The sequence below is a fragment of the Leuciscus leuciscus genome, assembly GCF_965113295.1.
Source record: "Leuciscus leuciscus genome assembly, chromosome: 18".
In the NCBI taxonomy this organism is placed as follows: Eukaryota; Metazoa; Chordata; class Actinopteri; order Cypriniformes; family Leuciscidae; genus Leuciscus; species Leuciscus leuciscus.
In genome coordinates, this window is record NC_138742.1 from 19,737,395 (window position 1) to 19,762,404 (window position 25,010).

Consider the following 25,010-nt stretch of genomic DNA (forward strand, 5'->3'; position numbering starts at 1 on the left):
ATTAGGTGAAAACATGCAACATATGATTCTAAAAAAGCATGCAGACTTTTATGGGGATCGGATGGCAAAGCTGAATTTTCAGCATCATTACTCCAGTCTTCAGTGTCACATGATCCTTCAGAAATCATTCTAATATGCTGATTTGCTGCTCAAGAAACATAACTGATCAATATTTTTGTGGAAACTGGGATAATTTTTTCATAAATCTTTGATGAATAGAAAGTTCAAAAGATAATTTATTTGAAATAGAAGTATTTGTGTTGTCAACCCAATGCCTTGCATCATCTGAACTCTTCTCACAGTCATAGATCACAGTTCGCATGTTTCTGCTCGAGCGTTTCTGTTGACATTTGCAGATCTGATTTTAAAATACACTCCTGTGAAATTATGAGTTGTCATCACATGTCCACGGAAGTGTTGCTTTACCGTGTGACCTATACGGGGAAGAAGGGCCAAGAAGCACTTTAGAAGATATTTCATGATAGAATTACCAATGAATAACTAGAAAACTGATGCATGTACAGTCCAAACAAACATGCTGGGACATTCAGCCCAAAACATCTGGTGATGAAGCTCTGACGTGTGTGTGGTGGTAGTCAAACTGCTGACTATATTTCTAGGTAACATTGGACTCTCTCTAAAGACCAGGCCTTACAACTCACCTTGGTAGTTTTGATTTTGTTCCCGGAACTGCAGGACCAGCCGGTGAGGTCAGGCAATACTTTACACTCTTCACCATTTAAGCATGGCTCCATTTGACACCACCACTTCATCCGCACGATTGATGCTGAGAGGGAATTAAAAGAAAAGTGGGTGAAATGCAGGAGCAACATCCAGTACCACCAAGAAATTGATGATTTTCTCAAAAAATATATACAGTACAGTTAAAAAGTTTAAGATCAGTAAGTTTTTTTGTTTTTGAAAGAAGTCTCTTATGCTCACGGCTGCATTTATTTGATTTAAAATACTGTAAAAAGCAATACTGTGAAAAATTATTACAATTTAAAATAACTATTTTAAAATGTAATTAATTCCTGTGATGGTGAAGCTGATTTTCCACCATTAATCCAGTCTTAAAGGTACAATATGTAAGAATTTTGCATTAAAATATCCCCAAATCTCAAGGCCAGTGTTATATATTTTGTTAAGTTGATTACTTACAATATCCCAAATGTTTCCAACTATTTTTAAATAATGAGAAAATTGCGATTTTAACCAAGGAAACGGGGCGTTAGAGCAGGGGGGAGCTGGGAGTCGCCAGTCAATTGCGTCATATCCGCGTTATGGTGTTTATGGCCATGTAAATAAATATAGCATGTGTTATACATAAAGATTAATCAGTATTTTGGCAAATGATGTGGGCATGTTCGAATGTACTTTTACAACAATTGTTTAGAACACGTAAAACTGCACAGCGTTATCACAACAATGAATTCGACAAATACAGTAACATCTATGATAACCAATTTAGTATTAAACCTTACTTTTCTTGTTGTTAATTAATTTTAATGAAATAAAAGTGTGATGAGGTTCAAGAGTCAGGAAGAAGACGGCTCGGCGTGACTTGGACTCGTACTTTATTCAAATAAAACAAAACAAACAAAAGTCGCGCACAACGCGCATTCACCGTGGCGACGGCACAAAACAGTTCAAAAATGAGAGCTCGGATCCACCGGTTTTCTTTCTCTGCGTCCAATTTTGTCTCCAGTCTCTGATTCCAGCACGGTCTCTCCACGCCAATAATACTGCAAAAAGACACAGGTGTTCGTCATTTGCACTTGACCTACTTACGTCCCGCTCGTCTTGTTTCTATCTCTCCCGTTACAGACCGCGCTGAACCACGCCCCCCCTCGCCACAAAAAGCATGTCATTAAACGCAACATTTATAAAAATAGAACATCCATGAACATGATTTTTCGATTCCCGTCTGACTGATTTACATCCACGGTGGAGTTGAAAACAACAGTTCCCATCATTCTACGCTCCTTTACATCGTCATCAAGCTACGCCGTTGTTGTTGTTTGGAATGTAGCGCCCTCTAGCGGCAGAAAATGTTGCATATTGTACCTTTAAGTGTCTTATGATCATTCAGAAATCATTCTAATATGATGATTTGATGCTCAAGAAACATTTCTAACTATTATCAATATTGAAAACAGTTGTGCTGCTTAAACTTAAAAAAAATTGTGGAAACTATGACACATTCTATTTCAGGATTCTTTGATTAATTTAATGCAGAACAATTGAACAATTTACTGCAGAAAGAAGAAGAAAAAAATCGTACTGAACCCCAAATTTTGAACAGTAGTGTAAGTACTGGATAATATACAGTCAGCTGGTCATTATCACAAAATAAACCCTGACAGGGCGATCAAAACTCAAACACTGGGTTGTTTGTTTCATCCAGAAGGGGTTTATTTTGTGATAATAACCAGCTGACTTCATTATCCTGCTTATTAAATGGCTACTTTATATTAGTATATAATATAACAAGGACATAAAATACTAATTTGACTTGAAATTTTTTCATTATGTGAGAAGAAAGAGACTGCAGAGTGATAAGAGCGACATTAAATTCAAATGTTTTTTTTGCCAGAGACAGGTCAAAATGTTTTCCAAAAGACAGAATCAAGTATTTCAGAAATCAATGTAATAGGAATGTATAAAATCACAAATAACTGAAATGAATTGACAACAAATTGTGAAATATTGAGGTCTGTTAAATCTTCCCAGAGGCATACAAAAATGACCATGATGATAACACACCCACATAAGCTCACTGCCCACCTCTCAGATGCACATAAACCCACTCAAACCCACACAGAGAGACAAACCTGCATGCTGAAACTACACAGAAAGACACAAGCTTTGGCTGATTAATGCTCCATGCTGACAAAACTGCCCTGCTGAGGGAAAAAAATGAAACAGCATATGTTGTGTTTTGGACGTGGTCACGGCATGGGCCGCTGATGTGCTGGCTTATTAACAATCTTAACCTGCGAGACTTGCGTTGGTCAACCAGCTTCTTCAGAAAGACAATGCTTGTTTGAATATTCATGCTAGTCTTTTCTGCAGGATATTCAGGGAGAGATCCATACGTACTCAACAGCTTCTTTTGAAGAATTAAAATGGTAATATCCTGCGTAACACATTACATGTGCACCCGAGGCACCAGATATAGTAATTCTATTGTATGAGAAAATGTATGAAAGTGAATGTGGTATTACATCTGGATTTTCCTTTCAAAACTATTTTCTTGACATTCTATCTAAGAATGAATTATGATGACTCTGAATCAAATTCTGCATGATTCTGCATTATTATTTAGACTAGAGGAGTTTTTCTGGAGAACAAGCACAAGTGGCCTATATGTGTAAAAACAAAAGCCGTTATATAGGATATATTATTGTGGCATATTATTTATATTCATTGAAATGATTAATAGGGATGCACAACACTTCATAACCATAACAGTTTTCTGCCAACTTTGGACATAAATGGATATTTAAAGGGATAGTCCACCCAAAATTTTAACGAAATTGTAATTTACTCTAAACCCGTATGACTTTCTTTCTTCTGTGGAACACAAAAGAAGATATTTTGAATAATGTTGGTAACTAAACAGTTTTGGTTCATATTGACTTCCATTGTAAGGACAAAAAATACAATGGAAGTCAAAGCGAACGAAAAAATTCAAAATTCTTTTGTGTTTCACAGAGGAAGGAAAGTCATTACAGGTTTGGAATGACATGAGGGTGAGTAAAGCATTTTTGAGTGAACTATCCCTTTAATTGTACATGCTCATCATCTAATACCCACTTAAAGTTCATCTTAAATAACACTGTTAAACATAAGCTATAGCCAATCTTAAAATGCATGTCCATTTTCATTACAACCAGTTTACATTATAATGTTGTGATGCCTAAATTCACTTGAAGAATTTAAAGAAGCATTTATTGATCTTTATTGGAGGTCTCCTACAATAGTTTTACATGCATCCAAGGTCAAAAAACACTTACATTTTCTCATAATATACATTGTAGTATCATCGGTTCAAAAAAGGATTCGGTCTCTCTTAACCCCTATTTGCTCTGATTGGTCAGATGGCTTAGTCTGGTGTGAATGGTTTACTCTGCTCTGATTGGTCAAAAGGCTCAATCTGTTGTGATTGGTCTACTTTCCTCTGGCTCGAAACGGCCATTACCATATCTGAATTTCAGCTCCGGATCTTCCTCAGCACTTGTTACACAGTGATACGAACAGTAACAATGGCGTTGGTTTTACCATGTCAATTCAAGCCAGAGACCTCATCCTTTGGAATGCAAAGTGATTTGCTTTCACAGCACAGTAAACAGCATCTTCTCGACATGTCGACAACACAAACCAAACTATTCCAGACCTCAACTACAGTGTTTGACGGGCAAATCAGACGTTGTTCGCGGGCAGCCAATGAAGATGCAAATTTGTTACAAACCTACTGCACGTAGGTTCGTGGAGCCAGGAAGACTAGAGTTACTGTCGACTCGTTACAGGCAGTTCAGAATCATTTTTATTTATTTTAGGAGATAATAATTCTATAAAACTACATAGCTAATATAGAGGATATAGCTATATCCGCTATATTACACACTACATTAAAAGGTAATATCCGAAAACCATAATAGGGGCACTTTAAAATGGCACTTTTTAAAATTTATTTAGACAAAACACTATTTAACATCAGCCATTTATTGGTTAGTTAATTAATTATTAGTTTATAGTATCAGCCAGAATTTTTATATTGGTGCATGCCTAAAAAAAAATAAAACATTCCAGCAGAAGACTTAAAACAGAGATACCTACAGCAAGAATGTGTGCGGCAGTAAATCCCTACAAAATATCTGCTGATTGAAGAGTCAACAAACTGGCAGAGCAGGATTAGATTCACAGCTCAAAGCCTAAATCTAAAGAGAGTGACAGCTTGAGAAAGCCAATGTTGCTGGAGTTTTAAATCAAAAGCAGCCGTGAAGTCCAACCTGTTCCTGAAACTAAATGCAACAGGAGTTTGCAAACTATCACTGTGTCTTGTGCTGTCATAAGAACCAAGTCATTTTTAGTTTGTTTTGACTAATATGACAGTGATCATGGACTGTACTGACACCTATTGGTGTAGATGTAGCATCACACATAATTATATAGAGAGCTGTCACTGATGCAGTTAGCCATGATTCATTTTTTCTTAAAACTACAGTAATTTGAAGTTAATGAGATACAAACATACCATCTACACATGAAGGTTGGGTGTGGGTAGTTCCAGCAACCTGTCCAGGGAGACAGGAGCACTTGACCGTCTGAGACCTTTCCTCTATTTTATTCTTATTACAGCACCGATGAGCCTCCACCACTTCACAGGTACCCGGCTTTACTTCAGACCGACCTTAAATTGACAGAAAGACAGTTAGAGACGGGAGGGCTTTATTACATGCAGAATATTTGTCATAATGTGCGTACACACATCTTAAAATTTTATGAATACAGGGGCACAGATAACATTATTTCTAATGTCCTGGCGCCCTCACATGGACATAAACAACACTACAGTTGCTCTGAGCTCTGATCCAGTGACTTTATTAAAAGCAGCACAGAAATAATTATTAAAACATAACATATAAACATAAATAAAGACAATTTTCTGTAAATACAGATGATAAAAAATAAGTACACCATCATATCTATCTATCTATCTATCTATCTATCTATCTATCTATCTATCTATCTAAACACACACACACACACACACACACACACACACACACACACACACACACACACACACACACACACACACACACACACACACACACACACACACACACACACACACACACACACACACACATATATATATATATATATATATATATACATATACAAACATATATATATGTGTGTGTGTGTGTGTGTGTGTGTGTGTGTGTGTGTGTGTGTGTGTGTGTGTGTGTGTGTGTGTGTGTGTGTGTGTGTGTGTGTGTGTGTGTGTGTGTGTGTGTGTGTGTGTGTGTGTGTGTGTGTGTATTTTTTTTGTAACATCTTGACACAGGGTATATATCATTAACTTAAACTAAAACTATTAAAAACATTTCTGTTAATAAAGCTGAAATCAAATATAAATATTATTTGAAAAAAAATTAATGAAAATTAGAAATGCTGCCTTAGCAATAAACTGAAACAAATTTAAGTTGAAGCACTAAACTTATTAACTGGAAATAAATAAACAATTAAAGCTAACTAAAACTTATAGAAACTTATAGATTATTAATTAAAAAAATCAATTCATCAATATAAAATCAATAAAAAACTGACAAAAGCTTTTTTTTTTATTTAAATAAAATTATAAATCTATATAAACTAAAATAACAGTTTGATATATGTATATATGCATGTCAAACATTATATTAATGATATTATATTTTATCATATTATTTGACTTTATATGGATGCAAATATATACTTAAAGCTATACCAGAACCTTTTAGATTCACTATGTTCATGACTGAATGAGTTATAACTAGGTGGCAAATGGTTGTTTAGCTGTTATTCGCAGTGGTCTGACTCTGCTCCCAGTGGGGCTATATAAGTGTGTGTCCAGTGTGTGTAATGAGACCTAAGGGGGACGAAAAGGGAGAGAAAGGGAGAGCGAGAGAGATGTTGGCACAAGTTGGCTTAGCTTACCGGTTTGGCCTCGAGAGCTTTGGTTGCTGCTGGACACTGACTGTGAGCACAGGAGCCACACATACACAAGCAGAAGAGCCCTTGGTTTCTGCCTTACTTTATTCCTGTAGACAAGCTTCACACAGATTTCTGTTTTGCAGGACATGCTTGCATTTTCCTATGATAAAAAAGGAGTGTATTTTGTCTTGATCATTATTTCAATAAATATTTATTTCTACATGCATTTCTTTAGAACATTTAAAAACAACATAATGTGACCAAAGTTTAAAGCAAAAACACAGGTAAAATAACAAGAAATATAAATATTATGACACTTTTTTGCGACTTATTAACCATTTCCGTTGCTCTGCCTCAAAAGTCAAATTGCTAAATCTTAAGAAAGAAAGAGGATAGTATACGACTACAACACTTCACTTAATGAGGTTAAGTATCATCACCGTCATCTTCAGCAACGCCTAGAAAGAAACAAATTGTAAGGGGAATAATTTACTGTTAGCGCTCAGTGTCGGTATTACTGTCAAGTCCCAGGGTTAATCTGATCTTCCATCTCCTGATCTGCAACTCAGCCAAAGTGTCTTTCAACACAAGTGCTCATAGTACCTGACTATGGAAAACTGCTCCCTGGTGCTTTTCTAGGTCTCCCTGGGAATAGAACCACAAAAATTTAGTCAGGATAACATTAATAATATTCAGGATTTTCACACATTTTTAAAGCTAGGAACTTAAAACATTTTTTTTTTTTTTAAATAATTAAAGTAGCAACTTCACAATAAACTGCAAATCTGTCTAGATCCACATACCAGCTCATCATATGCTGATTGGATGTGTAATGAATATGCTAACAAAATACTAAGAAAATACTCTCATCTATTAGACCAAAACATAACGTTAGAATGAAGCAGAGATGGAAGAATAGACATGACTGCTCTTTTGTTTCTTTTTTAAATTCAGGTTGTTGTTGTTGTTGTTGTTTATTTAAAAAAAGGATAAAAAATGCACGGGCTTACAATCTATTTGTAAAAGTTAAAGAATTTTTTTTTATCCAAAGTTAAAGAAAAAAAACTAAACAATACACAGGTTAAGCGAGAAAGACCATTATAAACGAATTCAAACGAGTACTGAAAATGCTATTACTTAACTGGTAGCCTATATTAATTTAGACACCTTCTGACTGTGATACATTACTAGATTTGCTGATTTGTGAATCTCATAGTTTCATAGTGTGGTATATGTTGCTATTTCTGTTCTATCTATTATGGCTAGTATATGGAGACGAAAAAAAAAAAAAAAAAAGAAAAGCTAATGCGATACGTGCGTGCATTTAGCTGTTATTAAGCAGGCTACATCGATAACTTTTTTCATCGTTGTAGTCTAGGGCGCGGACGTACAAAACGCAGCCACGCGGCGTTTACGTTAGGCTACTCATAATTTTCACTAACACATAAAAATTACAATGTCTGAGGATAATTTTGTAAACGAATGGAAACATTTGTCTTACCTGCATTTCCTCAGGAAAACAATGTCCCCCCGATTCATGTACACGGTCAGTGCTGGTTTATGAAAGTCCTCAGGAAGACGCTCCCTGCATCAGTATCAAACTTAATCAAGAGACCATCTGTTCACATTCAGATCTTCTCTATTACTACTCTAAAGGCGATTACTCGTGTTAGTAACGTGGGGGACAAGGATCTTTATTTACAGTAATAGCTCGCCTTGAGCTCATGACAGTTTCAGGAAGATATTTTATTATATATTTTTTTTCATTTGATCATTTACATATTAATGTTCATTGATAACAACACAAATAAAAGTGATTAAACTTTCAATAAAAGTCAACAAAAGGATTCAGAAATGTTTTTAAATGAGGTGTTTTGTTTTATTTTGGTGTAAATAAATGTATTTATTTAGCTGAACTTTGAATTTGGGCTTTTTCTAAATTTGACATTTTGTAACTTGCATGATCAACTACAAAAGACTGTGTACAGACCTAATAAAGAAAAAAGAGAGTCGCTACTAATTGACTAAAGATGACAAGCTTTTATTGAATCAGCTTCAGAGTCAACATCAGCATCTGTCTTGTCTGTATCTTCATAAATCACACCTGTCTGTCGTCCATCACCATCTTCAGTGCCTTCCAGAGACCCTCACCAGTGTCTTGCGGTTACCTTTACCGGCCCCAGTGCTGTGCAGTGACCCACACCACACCTAATTACTTTCGGTGACCCTCACCAGCACTAGTATCAGACATGGGCAGTATTTAATTAAATGTATTTTAAATACGTATTTAATTACTTTAGTGTATTTTGTAATTTGTATTTTGCAGGTGTGGAAAAAAAAAAAAGTAGTTTGTAACAAAATATTTTGAGGGAGTGTATTTAGAGTATTTCAAATAGCCTACTTAAATACTTAAGAAAAATCACCATATGCTTATCACCATAGTAAATGATTTTGCCATATTTTCGGTATGATGTTGGCAATGGCAATGTCCAGGTTAGATGCACGAAAATCACGTGACACCCTGTAGACCGGCTCCCTCCAAGAAGTGAATGAGTTTTGAACACAGGAGAAGTGGCGCTGCTCCTCTTAAAAACGGCATTAAGGTAAAGTGTTTTGTGAAAAATATACAGTCTACACACACATATATAGCAAAGCAGAGTTAGAGACCCTTCACTTCCTGGAGGACCCCAGAAAGGACCTGGCTTCACTGGACTCGTATCCACTAGTCAAGGTGCTCTTCGTGAGATTCAACACCACTCTGCCATCATCAGCACCATTTGAGCATCTCTTTTCTTTTGCAGGCATGGTCTACCGCCCTCATAGAAGGGGATTAACTTCTGAATTATTGGAGAAGTTGGTTGTACTTAAAAACAACTAGCCTAAATGACAGTGGTTTAGTTTTCTCTTTTGTAGCATTGTTGTGTTATTGCTACTATTTCTGTCATTGACCTTTCAATAAAGTTCCTCATTAAAGCTGTTAGTGCACATAACATAAATATAGATTTATGGCTGTTTCCCCTCCCTTAGCCAGTGGTGAGGAAATGTCTCTCTACGCTTATTCAAGCCTTAAGGCACGAGTAGAGTAACGGTGATAATATGGCTACGTAGCCTACATCAAACACGTTTTGCTATCAAGGGAAGCCTACCACACCATTGATGTGAACTTAGCTATGCCATTTACGTCAGAGGGAGCTATTTCAGGCCCTGTAGAGATTTAGTGAAATGCCCATGCTTTTTTATTTTGCTACTTCGCCATTTTGAATTTACACATTTCTCATATTTGTGTTATTGCTACTATTTATGTTATTGACCTTTCAGTAATAAAAAAAAGACTTAAGATTATTGTGGGAGTATTTTTGTATTTTCAAAATACGAATTACTTGTATTTTATTTAAATAAATTTTTCACATCAGTATTTTGTATTTTATTTTGTTACACTTCATGAGCCAGTATTTGTAGTTTGTAACAAAATAGTTTTTGATGTATTTGTGCCCACCCCTGACTAGTATCTTGCGGTAACCTTCACTGCCCCCAGTGCTATGACCCTTACTGCCCCCAATGTCTTTCAAGTGACCCTCACCAGCACTAGTTTCTTAAGGTAAACTTCACTGGCTCCAGTGCTGTGCTGTGCTGTGCAGTGAGGGTCACTGCACTGTTAGGGGGGTAACAGCTGTCAGACCCAGGACCAGATATGATGAAAGAAGACCAGGAGTCGTGAAGTTCAATCAAATAAGTAAAAATTTACTGAAGAATAGTTTGCAGTTCAATTGGTAGAGCCAGCGTCAAAGTCTCACGAGGAGGTCGCAAGCCAACTCTACCTTACACAAAAATCTTACACCAATTATACCATTTCCAAGGGCATTAATTACATCTTTGCTACTTCTGATTGGCTAAGAGAACATAAAGTCTAAACAATTCTACACTTATAGATAGACAGTAGGGTACGTTGACATTAATCAAGATAATTGTCATCCGAGTCCCTGGAGGTCCAATGATGACCTCGGAGGTCGTCGAAAAGGGTCCCGAGATCTGCTGCTACATATCACGAGACCTGCACAGAGCATTCAACGCATACACAAAAGCACAAATAGAATAACAGTTCTACCAAGGTTGTAGAGAGCCTGAGCTCATTATTCTCAGGTCAGACTACCCAAAACATACTAATAACACCTTCCCTCCTCAGAAAGAAGTACAGATAGTATTCACTTTATTCTCTAGAGAAATACACTTGAAAGAAATACAATTCTGTGAACTAACTGTGTGAACTAGATCATGTAAGTCACATAAAGGTTGACCCCTGTAACCTTAACTTGGTCAGCAGAAAACATACACAGAGCCATCTGATGAGTCTTCAGGCTTGCCCTCTTCTGGCCTGTTCTCAAGGTCCTCGTCCAGGGCTAGTCACAGACACCATAAAAAATATACTGGCAGAAATGCTGACAACAAAATAGGATTAAAACTATATATGAATCACTCGTGAATATAGTTAATGATTATAAAACTTGATTAGTACTTGTTATAGGAATAATGTAAAAATTCTAAAGTATCACTTGTCACACTTGTCTCTTCGCCCTGTCATGGACATGCTGGATACTAAAAAGTCCAGTCCCCGTTCGGAGGCTCTCCCATCTTCCACTCACAACAGGGCTTCGATGTTGTCTCTATTCAGTTTGTCCTTCAGGTGGGTCGTCAGTATTATTAGTCTCTTGTCCTCCTCAGCAGGATTCAGGTTTCTGCAAGAGGACCTGCAAATATAGGAGAAACAAAAACGAACACACAACCAAATACAAAGACAAAGGACTAGCACTCCCAAAAGTGCTCCAAAAGCATACAACACATACTTAACAAATCCCATGACTATATCCTCCGATGCAGTCACAAACTCCTCCCAAGCTTCTTCCACAAACTCCTCTACAGTTTCTGTCATATCCGTAAATATAGCACCCACAGAAAAAGCCAGAACGAAAGCCACGGCTATAGCAGATGGTGGTTCTGAGTCAGACAGCAAAGGAGTTCCCTTTGACTTAAACCAGACAGAATTCAAATACTCATAACCTGCAAACGGATCAGTTGTCTTTACTTGCTCAAGGAAAGCTGTGATATATTTCTGCTGAGCTTGCTCTGCCTTTACCTGAGGAAAATATTCAGTTCCTTGTTTCAATTCAGTAACACAAAGGGAGCCCTCCGCTACATTAACATTTTTACTCTTATCCACTGGACGCCACATGGGACCCATGGGGTGCGTCAACCTGTGTTTAGCACAGTTCTTTGGGGAAATGTTATACTCTTTATCTCTAATTTCATGCATTGACGGGATTGGACCCAGAAAATTACGAAACTGTTTTTCCCTATCAAACCACACATCCCCTATGGCAACGTCCTTTAACTGAGGCCACATCCTCACCTGGAATGGTTGATAATTATACCACAACAACTCCTCATATTTTACCGGTACCAGAAGAGTCTTCATTCTAGTATACATCAATTCAATAGTCAACTTAAGCACGTGAAGATGCATCCATGCAGTTACATTATAAGCCATGGAAGTAGGACTGTAACATTTCTCTTCAAGGTAATCATGTGTGTTTTCCATTTCAAATGCAGTTCTATTAGCAATATTCCTAGAGAGCTCATACTGATGCAACACGTCATACAAACTAGACCAGGTGTAACCTGTCTTAACAAAAGAGGAATTACATACTTCCATGGGCACTTCCATCACCTTTACACCTGTGATTTTCTCAGAAAGAGCACTACATTTGGTTTTAACAAACCATTGTTGAATGTTTCTGCCTAAACAACGCTCCACCTGTGCTGTCTCCTTCCACGGATCATCAAACCTAGTATACCTGGGCCAAGAGAGAGACAAAGCATTGACAAAAGGCAAACCATTTCCACTGCCATTAAGGTAAAAAAAATTCTTATCAGTCTTATCTATTCGTCCGAACCTGTCACAGATGGCACCATAAGACCTATCTACGTCCCATCTTTGTTGGAACTAATACTTTCCATCTCATCGAATCCTCATCCTTCAGGATTTTTTGGTACAAGTCTGAGCCTGGTTCTTCTCTCACAACGATATTGCTATGTATGTAACTTTGGGCCACATCTTTGACCACTTTGTTGAAACCCAATTCGTTTTTTGCTTTAGACAGATAATATGACATTATGTGTTGGGGGTCAGGTGCACTAGGATAAAGGGGAAGTTTAACTGGTTTACCACCCAAAATAATGTGGGAATCCCCCAACGCTGCAGTCTGACGCTTCTTTCGCTCTGCTCTACTCTCATTTTTCACGGGTTTCAACAAATAACTATTAGCCATATTCATCCGTTTTGAGCAGGCAGTCTGGTTTTCATGTGGTATGCTATCAGGAATCCAACTCATGGAACTAAAATTTGGTTCATATATATAAACACCTCCATTTCTCACCCAGCGACCTTTCTGCATAATGAGGGTACTACCGGGATAATTTTGGGAGTGACCAAGCCAATAGGTCACTGACTCATTTCCGTCCAAACGATAACATCGGTCGTTTACTTTCTGATACATAGTCGGGATTAAATTTAGACCCTCAGTTGAATTTAGACATGGGTATTGCACCCAGGATGGACGGTTGTCAATTTCCTCACAATCCCAATGAGTCGCAAACGCATGGAATCAACCGGTCCAGATTGAAATCTGTATCCACATTATAAAAGGACAGTGCGATCAGAATTAAAGCTACAAAAGAGAACAGGAGCACCAATCGGATAAAAGCCCGTCTCACTTTCTGTCGCTTCTCATTACGCACTTCTTCTTGAAGAATTAGCAGCTTCAAAACGTTGTCTGGCTCAGCCATCTGTAAATGATAAACAGTGATTCCAGAATTTAGATAATCACATACGACAGACATAAAAGATGTACGAGATAGTATGTTGTTATGAGGTAGTGTTTTGGTTGTAACACCTCTCGAGTGGTTTCGCCTGTGACCAATGTCTCCACACTGTACCCAAAACACCTCTGTCCAGTAAAACAGATGTATTAGTGGTTAATTGAACCTGGTAAGGTCCATCAAATTTCAGACCTAGGGGAGGAACTATTTCCCATTGCAACATTACACTGTCACCTATTTCAGGCAACACAGGTATGTCTTTTTGCTCAGTATTATCTGCTTGTCGGATACTGACACTAACCCTTGTGTCTCGTAAACGGTTATCCAAAGCTTTCAGATAATTTTGCAAAGCATCTTTCAAAGGCCCGGAGGGTCCCTCATGTTGCAGAGGAGCATCCCAGGGCAGCCGCATGTAACGACCTGTCATTATCTCAAAAGGACTGATCTGAGTAGTTTTGTTCGGGCTGGCTCTCATACTTAGAAGGATTGTTGGGATAGCCGAGTGCCATCCCTTCCCCCACTCCAGAAGTCTCTTTCTCAATGAAGTTTTAATCGTTCGATTAGAACGTTCAACAGAACCACTAGACTGAGGACGAAACGTATGTGGAAGTGTTGTTTCACCCCCATCAATTTCATCACATTTTTCATTACCTTCCCCGTGAAATGTGTGCCCTGATCTGAGTCAATGTGTAATGGTAAACCCCATCTGGGGAAAACTTCATTCAACAGAATTTTTGCAGTCGCGTCTGCTGTGCAGTTTTTCAGTGGAAACGCCTCCACCCATCTGGATTTTTTTTTTTTTACAATCATCAGAATGTATGTAAAACCTCCACTAGGGGGCAGGGGACCTATGAAATCAATTTGAAGGTGGGTCCACGGCCCTTGAGGTCGAGGGGCATGTCCTAAAGGAATTTTTAGCTTTGAGGAAGAATTCACTTTAAGGCATACTAAACATCTTTTGCAAAAGTCATTGCAAGAAGCCCTCAGCTTTGGCCACCATCAGGTTTTTGAAATCATTGCATGTAACTTTTCAGGACCAGCATGTGCCAACCCATGATACAAAGACATTAGTTCAGTTCGAGCAGAAACAGGACAAACCAACCGTCCATTACATTTCCACAGTCCTTCTGCATTATTCTGTGCCCCTAATTTTGTCCATTGTTCTATCTCTTCAGGATCATCTTCTGCATAAAGTTCAAAAATGTCTATAGACGATTCATTCTCCTGTGGAGCAAGAGCCATCACACTCACGCATGTCTCAGTTAGTTTTGCAGCCTCTCTGGCAGCAGTGTCCGCAGCGTGATTTCCTTTGGACTCCGGTGAACTGTCAGTGGAGTGTCCGGTGATTTTGATAATAGCCCCTGCTGTAGGAAGATCACAGGCAGCCATAAGTTCTTTTACCTGCTGTTGATGAGAGATAGGGAGACCAGCAGTGGTTAGAAATCCCCTGCGTTTCCATACAGGGCCGAAGTCATGAACCGTGCCGAAAGCATAACGACTGTCAGTATATATATTGACTCGTCTCCCTGGCTGTGCTGTAATGCACGGGTTAAAGCAACCAGCTTTGCTACTTGAGCCCCTCCTCCTGAAAGAGAACCACAGTCAAGAGTTTCACCATGTTGATTCACCCAGGGCCCCCAAGGGCCGTGCACAGACATTTTGAGGGGCAGTGGCTTAAACCAAAAAAAAGGGGCACTATAAGAATCAATGTTTGCAATGTTGAATGGGCTTTAAAGGACAAGTTCGGTATTTTACACTTAAAGCCCTGTTTTCAGATCGTTTCTGATGAAATACAATGGTTAAGATTGAAATTTGGACAAATGCTGCTGGCCCGAGAATTTTCGGTTTCTGTGGTAGCACCCCCCCACCTCCACAATGGTTGCATAGGTGCACTGGAATAATCCTTCCTAAAACGCATTCAACTTTCGTTTACAAAGACGTGAAACTCACGGAGTGGTCAGGGGTGTTCACTGATATGCTCACACAAAAATCGCTGCAAAAGATGCTTTCCAACAGGTTTTATCGTAGTTTTTGTCCAACTCCATTGACTTGTATTGGATGCAAAACTACGATAAAACCTGTTGGAAAGCATCTTTTGCAGCGATTTTTGTGTGAGCATATCAGTGAACACCCCTGACCACTCGGTGAGTTTCACGTCTTTGTAAACGAAAGTTTAATGCGTTTTAGGAAGGATTATTCCAGTGCACCTATGCAACCATTGTGGAGGTGGGGGGGTGCTACCACAGAAACCGAAAATTCTCGGGCCAGCAGCATTTGTCCAAATTTCAATCTTAACCATTAATAGCCAATTAACCATTAATAGCCAACCTCAGCCAATGAGGGCAGAAGGGCAGTGGCTCTAGCCACCGGGCCACCCCCCTGTGCACGGCCCTGGACCAGCCTGTGAAGCGTTGTCCCTGCTCATGAAAGCTGGAACCATCCACAAATAAATTCATAGCATCAGCAAGAGGTTCAGTCTGAAGAGGACTTTGGCTGTCAGTTTCAATCAGCCGGGCACAGTTATGGGCAGTTCCTTCGTCTGGAAGCAAGGAGGCAGGATTTATAGCAGTCTCAATGTCCATTTGTATGTTCACATTTTTCCTCAACAGAGTGGCCTCCCATTTAGCTCTTCTTTGGTTAGAAATAGAGCCTAAACGGGTATTTGTTAACAGTTTCAGAATCTGGTGTCTGGTGTACATGAATCCCCTTTTGATGTGTCACAATGTTCTCTGTAGTTTTCACTGCCCACTCTGCACAGTCACATATCATCAGACATGGATGCTGTCCTGCCATAGAAACAGGAATAGGAGAAGAGTAATATCCTACCATTCCATAAGAACTTCTTCCGGGAACCTTTTGACCCAGGGCAGTGGAGTAGGATTTGTTTCCCACATTCCCACATGGGGCCGGTGAAGGTAACTGGAAGACATAAGGCTGGTGAGGGTCACCGAAAGACATTAGGTGCGGTAAGGGACACCGCACAGCAGAGGCCTCAGTGCTGTGCAGTGACCCTCACCGTCCTTCAATGTCTTCTGGTGACCCTCACTAGCCCTGGTGTCGTGTGGCTACCTTTACCGGCCCCATGGGACTGTGCAGTGACCTTCACCATCCTTCAATGTCTTCTGGTGACCCTCACCAGCCCTGGTGTCGTGTGGCTACCTTTACCGGCCCCATGGGACTGTGCAGTGACCCTCACCATCCTTCAATGTCTTCTGGTGACCCTCATCAGCCCTAGTGTCTTGAGGTGACCCTCATCGCCCCCAATGTCTTTCAGGGACCCACACCGACCCCAGTGCTGTGTGATGACCCTCATCGACCCCAGTGTCTTCTGGTGAACCTCATTGGCCCCAAAGTCTTCCGGTGACCCACGCCAGCCCTAGTGTCTGAGGGTGAAGCTCACCAGCCTCAGTGTCTTACAGTGCCGGGCCCAGTATCTTACATTGAGGTTCACCGGCCCCATTGTCTTCTGGTGAACCTCACTGGCCTCTTTGTCTTCCAGTGACCCTCACCGAGCCCAGTATATTGCAGTTGGAGTCACCAGCCCCATTGTCTTCTGGTGATCCTCACCAAGCCCAGTATCTTGCAGTTGGGGTCACCAGCCCCACTGTCTTCTACTCACACCTGTCTAGGTCTCCATTTTTGCAGAGGCCTCTTCACTCTCGATTTTGTTACTGTGTGGCGAAGTGATGAAAAAGTAAGAAAACAGATCACGTTTGTTCACTCAACACATTCATTACCTGTATAACTAAATCTAACTTTACCTATATCTTAACTTGTTCACGATCTACCACAGTAAAACTTAATTTCAAAATGTCATATGGGCACATGCAGGGCAACAACCAGATCAGTCTTAGGATAAAGATAAAAAGATAAAGATCCTGCTGCATACCTCCTCCTCCTAAAGCATGAGAAAAACCTTCTCCCAAAACTGCTTAATCCTTTTCTCAGTCGCCCAAGTCGTCCAACTTTAGGTAGTTTTGATCTGGAAAATACACAGAACAAGCATGAAGATGGACTGACAAGCACTCAACAATAAATGGTTCTAAATAAACCCATAATGACCAGAATCCTACTGTATGTGTGCATGTTTGTGGGTGTATGTGATCTGTGCATGCATTTGATCAACAACTGTTTGCCAACAACACAGGTCTGCATGTGCTTGTGAGTGTGTGTTCAGCATATTTACCTCATTTCTGTGAGTGGCAGCTGTTTGACACACTCTTCGTCAGTCCAGTCCCCTGACTCCTCAAACACACAAACACATTTCTAAGCATTTTCAATCTCTCATTTAGATAAAACTAAAGAATTAGCCTATCTGTTATCATTTTCACTCTTAAACACTAGCAATGAGTCAATGACTAATAATTTAATTTAATTATTTTTATAATGGCAGATTCAATTTCATGAACCCAAGTCACATAAAGATGCCACCATCATTTGAAACATAAACTTATAACACAGTATAAACTCACTGCTCTGTTGCCGGTGGATGGATGAGGGTACATGTTCGGCAGCAAATGTTTCAGGTTGTTCAGCAGGTGCTCCGTCAAAGTGTTACACAGCCCCTGTTCCTCAATCATGGTGGGACCAAGAGGAACGCTGCACACACAGATAACAAACGTGTCACATCACTATATAACAGACACCCATCTTTCTTTTATGATTGACAGCTCCATCAGACTGGTCTCTGTGTCTCATTGGATCCTGAAAACTTGTGCATGTAATTCTTGAAACCTCAGTACTTGAGTTACATTGTAATGTGCTTGGGAGTACAGACTCTATCAGCTGAATACACACACACAAACACTTACTGAAAGATGGTGGGTCCAAAAACTATTGACAAGTTCTTGGATGTCATAAGATTTTGAAGACTCTCAGCTCCCACACGGGACAGGAAGTGCAACAGGTAGCAGAGGACGTTAAAATGTTCCTCCGGAAGACTGTTCAGGATCATCCTCACAGCCTGATTCAGTTCTTCCTCTTTTGAATCTGCAAGATACAATGAAGAAGATTCAATCAGATTTGATGTTCTTATCCCAAAATGTTCACTCCTCACCACCGCAGCTTCACCTACCCCTGAACACCTTCAGCAGTTCTGTCCTGTGTGACTCTGGAATAAGTCCACCAGGCAACTCCCTGAGGAAAAGTTTCAATAAGGAGGCAAGAGTTGGAATATCCCCACTGTCAAACTCCGGAAAGCTTCCTTGATCAAAACCTTTCCTTAATCCCTGGCAGAGTTTCACTTTCCCGCCAACTCTGAACAGGCCACTCTGACTGAGACCTAAACACAAACACACATTTTAGAAATACACATAATCTCAGCATACGTGGAGACTGAGAAACAGTGTCAAACACACTCACCATGCTTCTCCACAAACTCCACTATGTGCATGAGCGCTAGAGGAAGACCCTGCCTCATCTGTCCACTCTTCCTCAGGCCAATCAGAGGCACACCAAACACATCCTTCTGTGTTTCCACCTGCACAAAAGTTCAGAAAAAAATTTAAATCAGGACGGTTAACTAGGAAATGTAGGCTACTGTACAGGACAGACTGCATAAGAAAATAACTTTACAGGAAGCTGTCTACCAAGTGTGCATTTTAAAGGATGTAAGTTAGTATAGTCAGGAAATATTACATTTACAATAGCATTTCTTCATGTGGGCTACACTTACACCAATGTATGGTTTGTCGTTTGTTAATTTCAATACTAGACATTAAAAACAAGACTGAAAAAAATAATAAAGCTTATAAAAAAATAATAATACGGACTTTCGCGTGCGCACGGGAAAGTCCGTATTATTATTATTTTTTGCAAATTAGAAAGCTCCGTAGAAAGCTGATTTTAACACAAATTTATTCAGTTATTTTACTGGAAGTCAATCTTTGTCCAATTGTTAGTATTAGTCTGCTGTGTGCATATCGCATACTTACACACACTGATAAAACTCCGATCTCCATTTCAATGAAAGAAACAAATTTGCAATTGTAAGATGTAAAGTCACAGAGATATTATGAGGAACAAATACGGATTATTCAAAAAAGCTTTTTCGGATCAGTAGCCAACTAATTAGAAACAGTGTTGATAGTGTACCATAGACTGTAAAAGGTTGATACCAAATGTTTCAAACCAAAATGTTGCTATGGTTACTATGTGAATCATCGCAATTTTATGACTCGTCACCCAGGACTAAAATGTCGCGGATTCACTCCCACAATTAAATGCAGTTATCACTCTTCAGTGTTTCCCACACATAGACTAATTCGTGGCGGTGCGCCACAGAATCAACACCGGCCGCCACGTATTGCGTTTCGTTATAAAAAAAATAAAATGTTTTTACGCTATTTAAAACACTTATCGTATTCATTCAGCTGCATTTCCTTTCCCTGCTCTCCCTCCGTCTCTCTGTCACTCACGCGTCTCTCTCACAAGCGAATTTTTGTCTCGCCAAAGCCTTATTTGATCGGTGATAGGGCGCATGTTACTGAAAGAACGAGCAGAGAGAGAGGCCCGGTCGCGCGCGCGCTGTCTTGCTCTCTCTCGCTCCCTCGCGCATATTAATCAATTGAGAATTGACATCATGGTAAAAGATCGGAAGACCGAAGTTTCACGTGGAGCTTTAGGATATTTTTTTTCCTGAATTACCACTGGGTGTTAATTGTGCTAAAAATAAAATAAAAAATCAAACTTTTTTACGTTGCCTTATCTTCTCTGAAAAGCGTTCCGCCCATTCAGCTGACATAAAAAACACTTTCAATAAACAAAACAAAACCTATCCAATGATGAAATGTTTTCTGTGTTGACAAATCTTGTGCGATGTCCTAACTGCCGGGATAACATACGCATACAAGTCCGCTAATGACACGTCCGATTCGCGAACTAATGACTCCTTTGAACCGATTCCATTTAATGAATGGTTAAAACAACTGATCTGTCCCAACACTGAATCGGTGTATAACAAATCGGTAACACTACAATAAGATTCCATTTATTAAACTCTAGTTAACTACATTAGTTAACATTAACTATTAATAAACTGCACTTCTACAGCATTTATTAATCTTTATTAATGTTAATTTCACCATTTACTAGTAGCTTACATTATTTAAATCAAAAGTTGTATTTGTTAACATTAGTTAGCCTAATGCACTGTGTGAAGTAACATAATAAAAACAGCTGTTCATTGTTTGTTCAACTAGATTAACAAAGATTAATAAATACAGTAACAAATGTAGGCTATTGCTCGTGGTTCATGTTATGTTCATGTTCATGCCTAATACATTAACTAATGTAAACAAATCAAACCATATTTAACACCTCTTAAAATGAGAATGTACTGTAAGTGTGCTTACCCCATTTTTTTAGTAAGAGTGGTTAGCAAGATTTAACCTTAATAAACTACTGTATTTTCAGGTTATCTATATGACAATGTGTAAAAATCTTTTAGTTCTGACAATCTGACAGAAATCTGACACTCTTTTAGTTTAGACTGTTTGCGGTAAATGCAGTTTGGTTGTCGAGGTCAAAACTCTAAATAAGCTGTGAATCAAATAAACTTACTGTAAATAATGTTATGTCATTTTTTTACTCTTACACTGAATGTTTGGATTTTGTGAAGGTGTGAATCATTTTTGATTAATATTTAATATAATAAAGTTCTGTGTAACCAATTATTAACTAAGGAATATATTGTGTCCTCCAATGCCTAGACTCGACTGTACTCAGAAATTTTTCAGAGTCTAAAATGTCTGAGTCCGTGTCAAGTCCGAGTACATTTTCATCCGAGTGCGTGACAAGTCCGAGTTCCTTCAAAATTGGACTCGAGCCCGAGTTCGAGTACCCCAACTCTAGTAGAATTCATAGACTATTGGAAAAGTTTTTGGGGCAGACCTGACCTGTTGAAAAGAGATGGTATTCATCCCTCCTGGGATGGTGCTGCTCTTCTCTCCAGTAATATGGCACATAGTCTTAGAGCTCAAACATGAATTGGGCTCAGGTCAGGAAGCAGACAGACTGGCTAAACCGACCGTCTGCTAACTGTCTCACGTCATTGAGGTCAGATAAATCCCATCACATAGAGCCTCTTTCACCAAGATATCATCATATAGAGATTGTGTCTGTTCCATGAACAATACAATTTTTAATTTAAATTAGTCCATACCCCAAGATTACTGTTATAAACATGAGCCTCGTCTGAAAGGTAAAGGTTGCTGTAATTTATTGTAATTTCTACCAGAAAGACTCGGGAGAATTAATACTGTGACAATGAACATTTATTTAAGAGCTCAGCAAACAATCAAATTCTTTGGCGTAGGCCCCGTCCGTAACTCGCATTCCGAGGGTACGGAATCTGCATATCCTGCCTGAAGACGAAGGCAGGGGCGCAACCCACCCCCTGCGAAGTAAGGAAGGGGGCCATCTGATGGTGGTGGGGTGGAAGGAGAAAGAGGACATCCTGGCATCTTCAGGATGGAGGGGAGAGCCCGTCTGGAGGTGTTGGGGAGGATGGAGGGGAGGACCCAACATGGTGGTGTTGGGGGGGATGGAGGAAAGGTCCCGTCTTAGTGGTGGTTGGGAGGATGGAGGTGGTTGAAGCGACAGCATCTGCGAACTCAGACATGAGTAAGTACCACCCTTTTATACTGGGCTATTAAGATATGATTGGATAGATGAGAAGGTAATGAGTGACGAGAACGATTGAGTCTTCCTGGCAGAACTTGTGCTAGGCTTCATATCTTCAGAATTACTGAGAAGTCTTGTTTTAAATATAATTCTTTTGAAGTGTTGGTGCTTAATGTAACACTATCTAGTCCAGTGGTTCTCAACTCCAGTCCTCGGGACCCGCTGCTCTGCACATTTTGTATGTCTCCCTTATTTAACACACCTGAACCAGATCATCAGCTCGTCAGGAGAGACTCCATGAACTGATTTGAGTGTGTCAGATAAGAGAGACATACAAAATGTGCAGAGCAGCGGGTCCCGAGGACTGGAGTTGAGAACCACTGATCTAGTCTAAATGATAAATCACGTTTGAGATTTGTGCTGGCTACTGTCTACAGACCGCCAGGGCACCATATAGACTTTATCAAAGAATTTGCTGATTTTTAGAGTTAGAGTTAGTTTTTCAGTTATCAGTACTGGCTGCAGATAAAGTCCTTATTGTTGGTCATTTTAATGTACATGTAGATAACGAAAAAGATGCACTGGGATTGGCATTTAAAGACATTCTTAACTCTATTGGAGTTAGACAACACGTGTCAGGACCTACTCATTGTCGTAATCATACTCTAGATCTAATATTATCACATGGAATCAATGTTGATGCAGTTGAAATTCTACAGCAGAGCGATGACATCTCAGATCATTATCTAGTCTTGTGTAAACTTCATTTAGCCAAGGCTGCAAAGTCGACTCCGTGTTATAAATATGTTAGACCTATCACTTCTGCCACTAAATATTGCTTTATTAATAATATTCCTGATCAGTTTCATCTCAACATCCCAGATAGCTTAGAAGAACTTGATATTGTGACAGAAACGTTTGACTCCAGCACTTTAGACACAGATGCTCCTTTTCGCTTAAAGAAGATTTAAGAAAATAGTCCAATGCCATGGTACAACAAGCACACTCAGGCCCTTAAGAGAGCAGCCAGAAAAAATGGATCGCAACTGGAAGAAAACAAAACTTTTTGAGTTTTTTCGCATTTCATGGAAAGAGAGCACGATTGCGTACAGAAAGGCCTTAAAAGCTGCTAGATCTGCTTATTTTTCAACCCTATTAGAAGAAAATAAACAAAACTCTAGGCATTTATTTGAAATAGTGGCTAAATTAATGAAAAATAAATCTTCAACCCCATAAAAAATTTGGGGAAATTAAAATTCAACGATTCGAATTAAGGGAGTAAAATTCCTCTCAGGTAAAATCCATACCAGCAATGACTGCTTTTTTGGATGCAACAGGGATGATTAATTTAACCACACCTGAAAGAAAAGCATTAACATCTTATAGAATAAAAGAATAAAAGTCTATAGAATAAATAGAATAAAAGTCTATCAGACAGTGCTCTTGTGGTTTCTCTGATACATCAGTCCAGCTTGTGGCTTTACCTTGAGAGAGTCTGTAGGTGACACCAGTGATATTAAACTCAGCTGCTCTTTCTAAAGACTTTCTAAAGGCACAAAGTATATGGTAGGGTGACCAGACGTCCTTGTCTTCTCCCCAACTAGAGCTGACCACAGAAATGTTCCAATTTTACATCATGCAAATACTGAAAAAAGGCAAGACAAAAAGGGCACTGCAACTACACTGATCACATAAAGAACTTAACCTAGACGAAAGCGCTATTATCATTGAAAGACCATTATCAGGTTCAAGGTAGTCGCAAAATTCCTGCACACACATCTTAATTATACCATGTGGGTGAAAGTACTGGGTGAAAAAAAACCCTAACCAATTACACATACAAAGCCCATACTTTCTGCTCAAAATGAGCCTAAAATGCAAAATAATAAGCCTAATTAGAGTTCAGTTTTCAAAAGCACAAACATAAAATAATATCTGAAAAGTTAAAAACGTTTTGAAATGGAAATGGAATGGAAATGAATGGAAATCATGTTAAATACATGTTAATTTATTTTGTTTTATTTTTGTAATGTTTTTAATTTGTAAAGTCATAATTTTGTTACAATATAATAGTGCTTTTATCTATCTACAAATTTACTTCTATATATTGTAAAGAATTGGTGAACTGTATTAAAACAAGTAAGAGTTTTAATACAGACATCATACTAATAGTATAATAATAATTAATCATATTTTTTTCAAAAATGTATTGTCACTTTTGTTTTGTTTTAATTCATAGATAAAAACAAGTGAGATTTCAATGCCATTTTGACCACTAAGCTAGGAAATGTCCCCGGTTTCCATTTCAGAAATCTTCATTAAAAAAAATAAAAAATGTGGCTGCCAACAAACTCAAATATCTGTTTCAAAATGCACACAGTCGTACCTAAAGAAAAACTGTCAACTGAGGTTGGAGACATCGATGATGTCCATATCCACAACAAAGCCTGACAGAGCCTTAAAAAAATAATAATATGATCAACGAGTTATTACTTGAAAAACTATTACTTACAAAACAAATGAGGGGCTGGATTAAAAATATATAGAAACCAGGTTCTTCAGTAGTTCGCAGCCAAGACCCCCAGCTCCAATTACCAGGATTTTGCATGTCTAAATATTACAAAAATACAATAGTACAATTTTTATTTGTATTAATTGTTACTAAATAAAGAATATAAAGTATTAAAAACAATAAGCAGGATGTCTTTTTTTCCTCACCTCGTCACTAGGCTCAAAGACTGGATGTGTGAAAGGGCCAGATCTCTCCAGAAACTTCTGCACATGACTCCAGCGGCCTTCCCAAAAAC

At 38.9% G+C, this 25,010-nt stretch overlaps 2 protein-coding genes and 1 long non-coding RNA gene across 4 annotated transcripts in view; all 3 read right to left on the bottom strand.

Moving 5' to 3' along the window:
• Positions 1-25,010, bottom strand: part of LOC309480362 — a 133,429-nt gene that overhangs the window by 9,781 nt on the left and 98,638 nt on the right. The gene's annotated exons all lie outside the window — the stretch shown is intronic.
• LOC309481298 (chemokine-like protein TAFA-4) lies at positions 304-8,272 on the bottom strand. 2 transcript variants are annotated; one of them, XM_082146167.1, is made up of 6 exons: positions 8,210-8,272; positions 7,202-7,353; positions 6,712-6,868; positions 5,261-5,416; positions 663-787; positions 304-434 (listed from the first exon to the last, which is right to left on the bottom strand). In XM_082146167.1, the coding sequence occupies exons 3-6, from the start codon at positions 6,854-6,856 to the stop codon at positions 423-425; spliced, it is 438 nt and encodes a 145-aa protein (XP_082002293.1). In that variant the 5' UTR covers positions 6,857-6,868; positions 7,202-7,353; positions 8,210-8,272; the 3' UTR covers positions 304-422. The 2 variants fall into 2 exon arrangements, with proteins under 2 accessions (XP_082002293.1, XP_082002292.1); XM_082146166.1 differs by having other exon boundaries at positions 7,312-7,353; positions 8,210-8,223.
• Positions 18,412-24,797, bottom strand: LOC309480183 (rho GTPase-activating protein 22-like). Its single transcript, XM_082144580.1, has 3 exons — positions 24,754-24,797; positions 18,943-19,060; positions 18,412-18,862 (listed from the first exon to the last, which is right to left on the bottom strand). Exons 2-3 carry the CDS (start codon positions 18,998-19,000, stop codon positions 18,648-18,650), a joined length of 273 nt encoding a protein of 90 aa, XP_082000706.1. The 5' UTR covers positions 19,001-19,060; positions 24,754-24,797; the 3' UTR covers positions 18,412-18,647.

What these genes read in the sequence shown, in the direction of transcription:
- LOC309481298 (XM_082146166.1), bottom strand. An exon ending in GAGCAGTTTTCCATAGTCAG is followed by an intron (nt 6,869 to 7,311) that starts GTACTATGAGCA and finishes TTTTTATCATAG; the next exon opens with GAAAATGCAAGCATGTCCTG. An exon ending in AAGCTCTCGAGGCCAAACCG is followed by an intron (nt 5,417 to 6,711) that starts GTAAGCTAAGCC and finishes TGTCAATTTAAG; the next exon opens with GTCGGTCTGAAGTAAAGCCG.
- LOC309480183 (XM_082144580.1), bottom strand. Translation starts at nt 19,000, where the DNA reads ATGAGGCAGGGTCTTCCTCTAGCGCTCATGCACATAGTGGAGTTTGTG. An exon ending in GGAGTTTGTGGAGAAGCATG is followed by an intron (nt 18,863 to 18,942) that starts GTGAGTGTGTTT and finishes GTTTGTGTTTAG; the next exon opens with GTCTCAGTCAGAGTGGCCTG.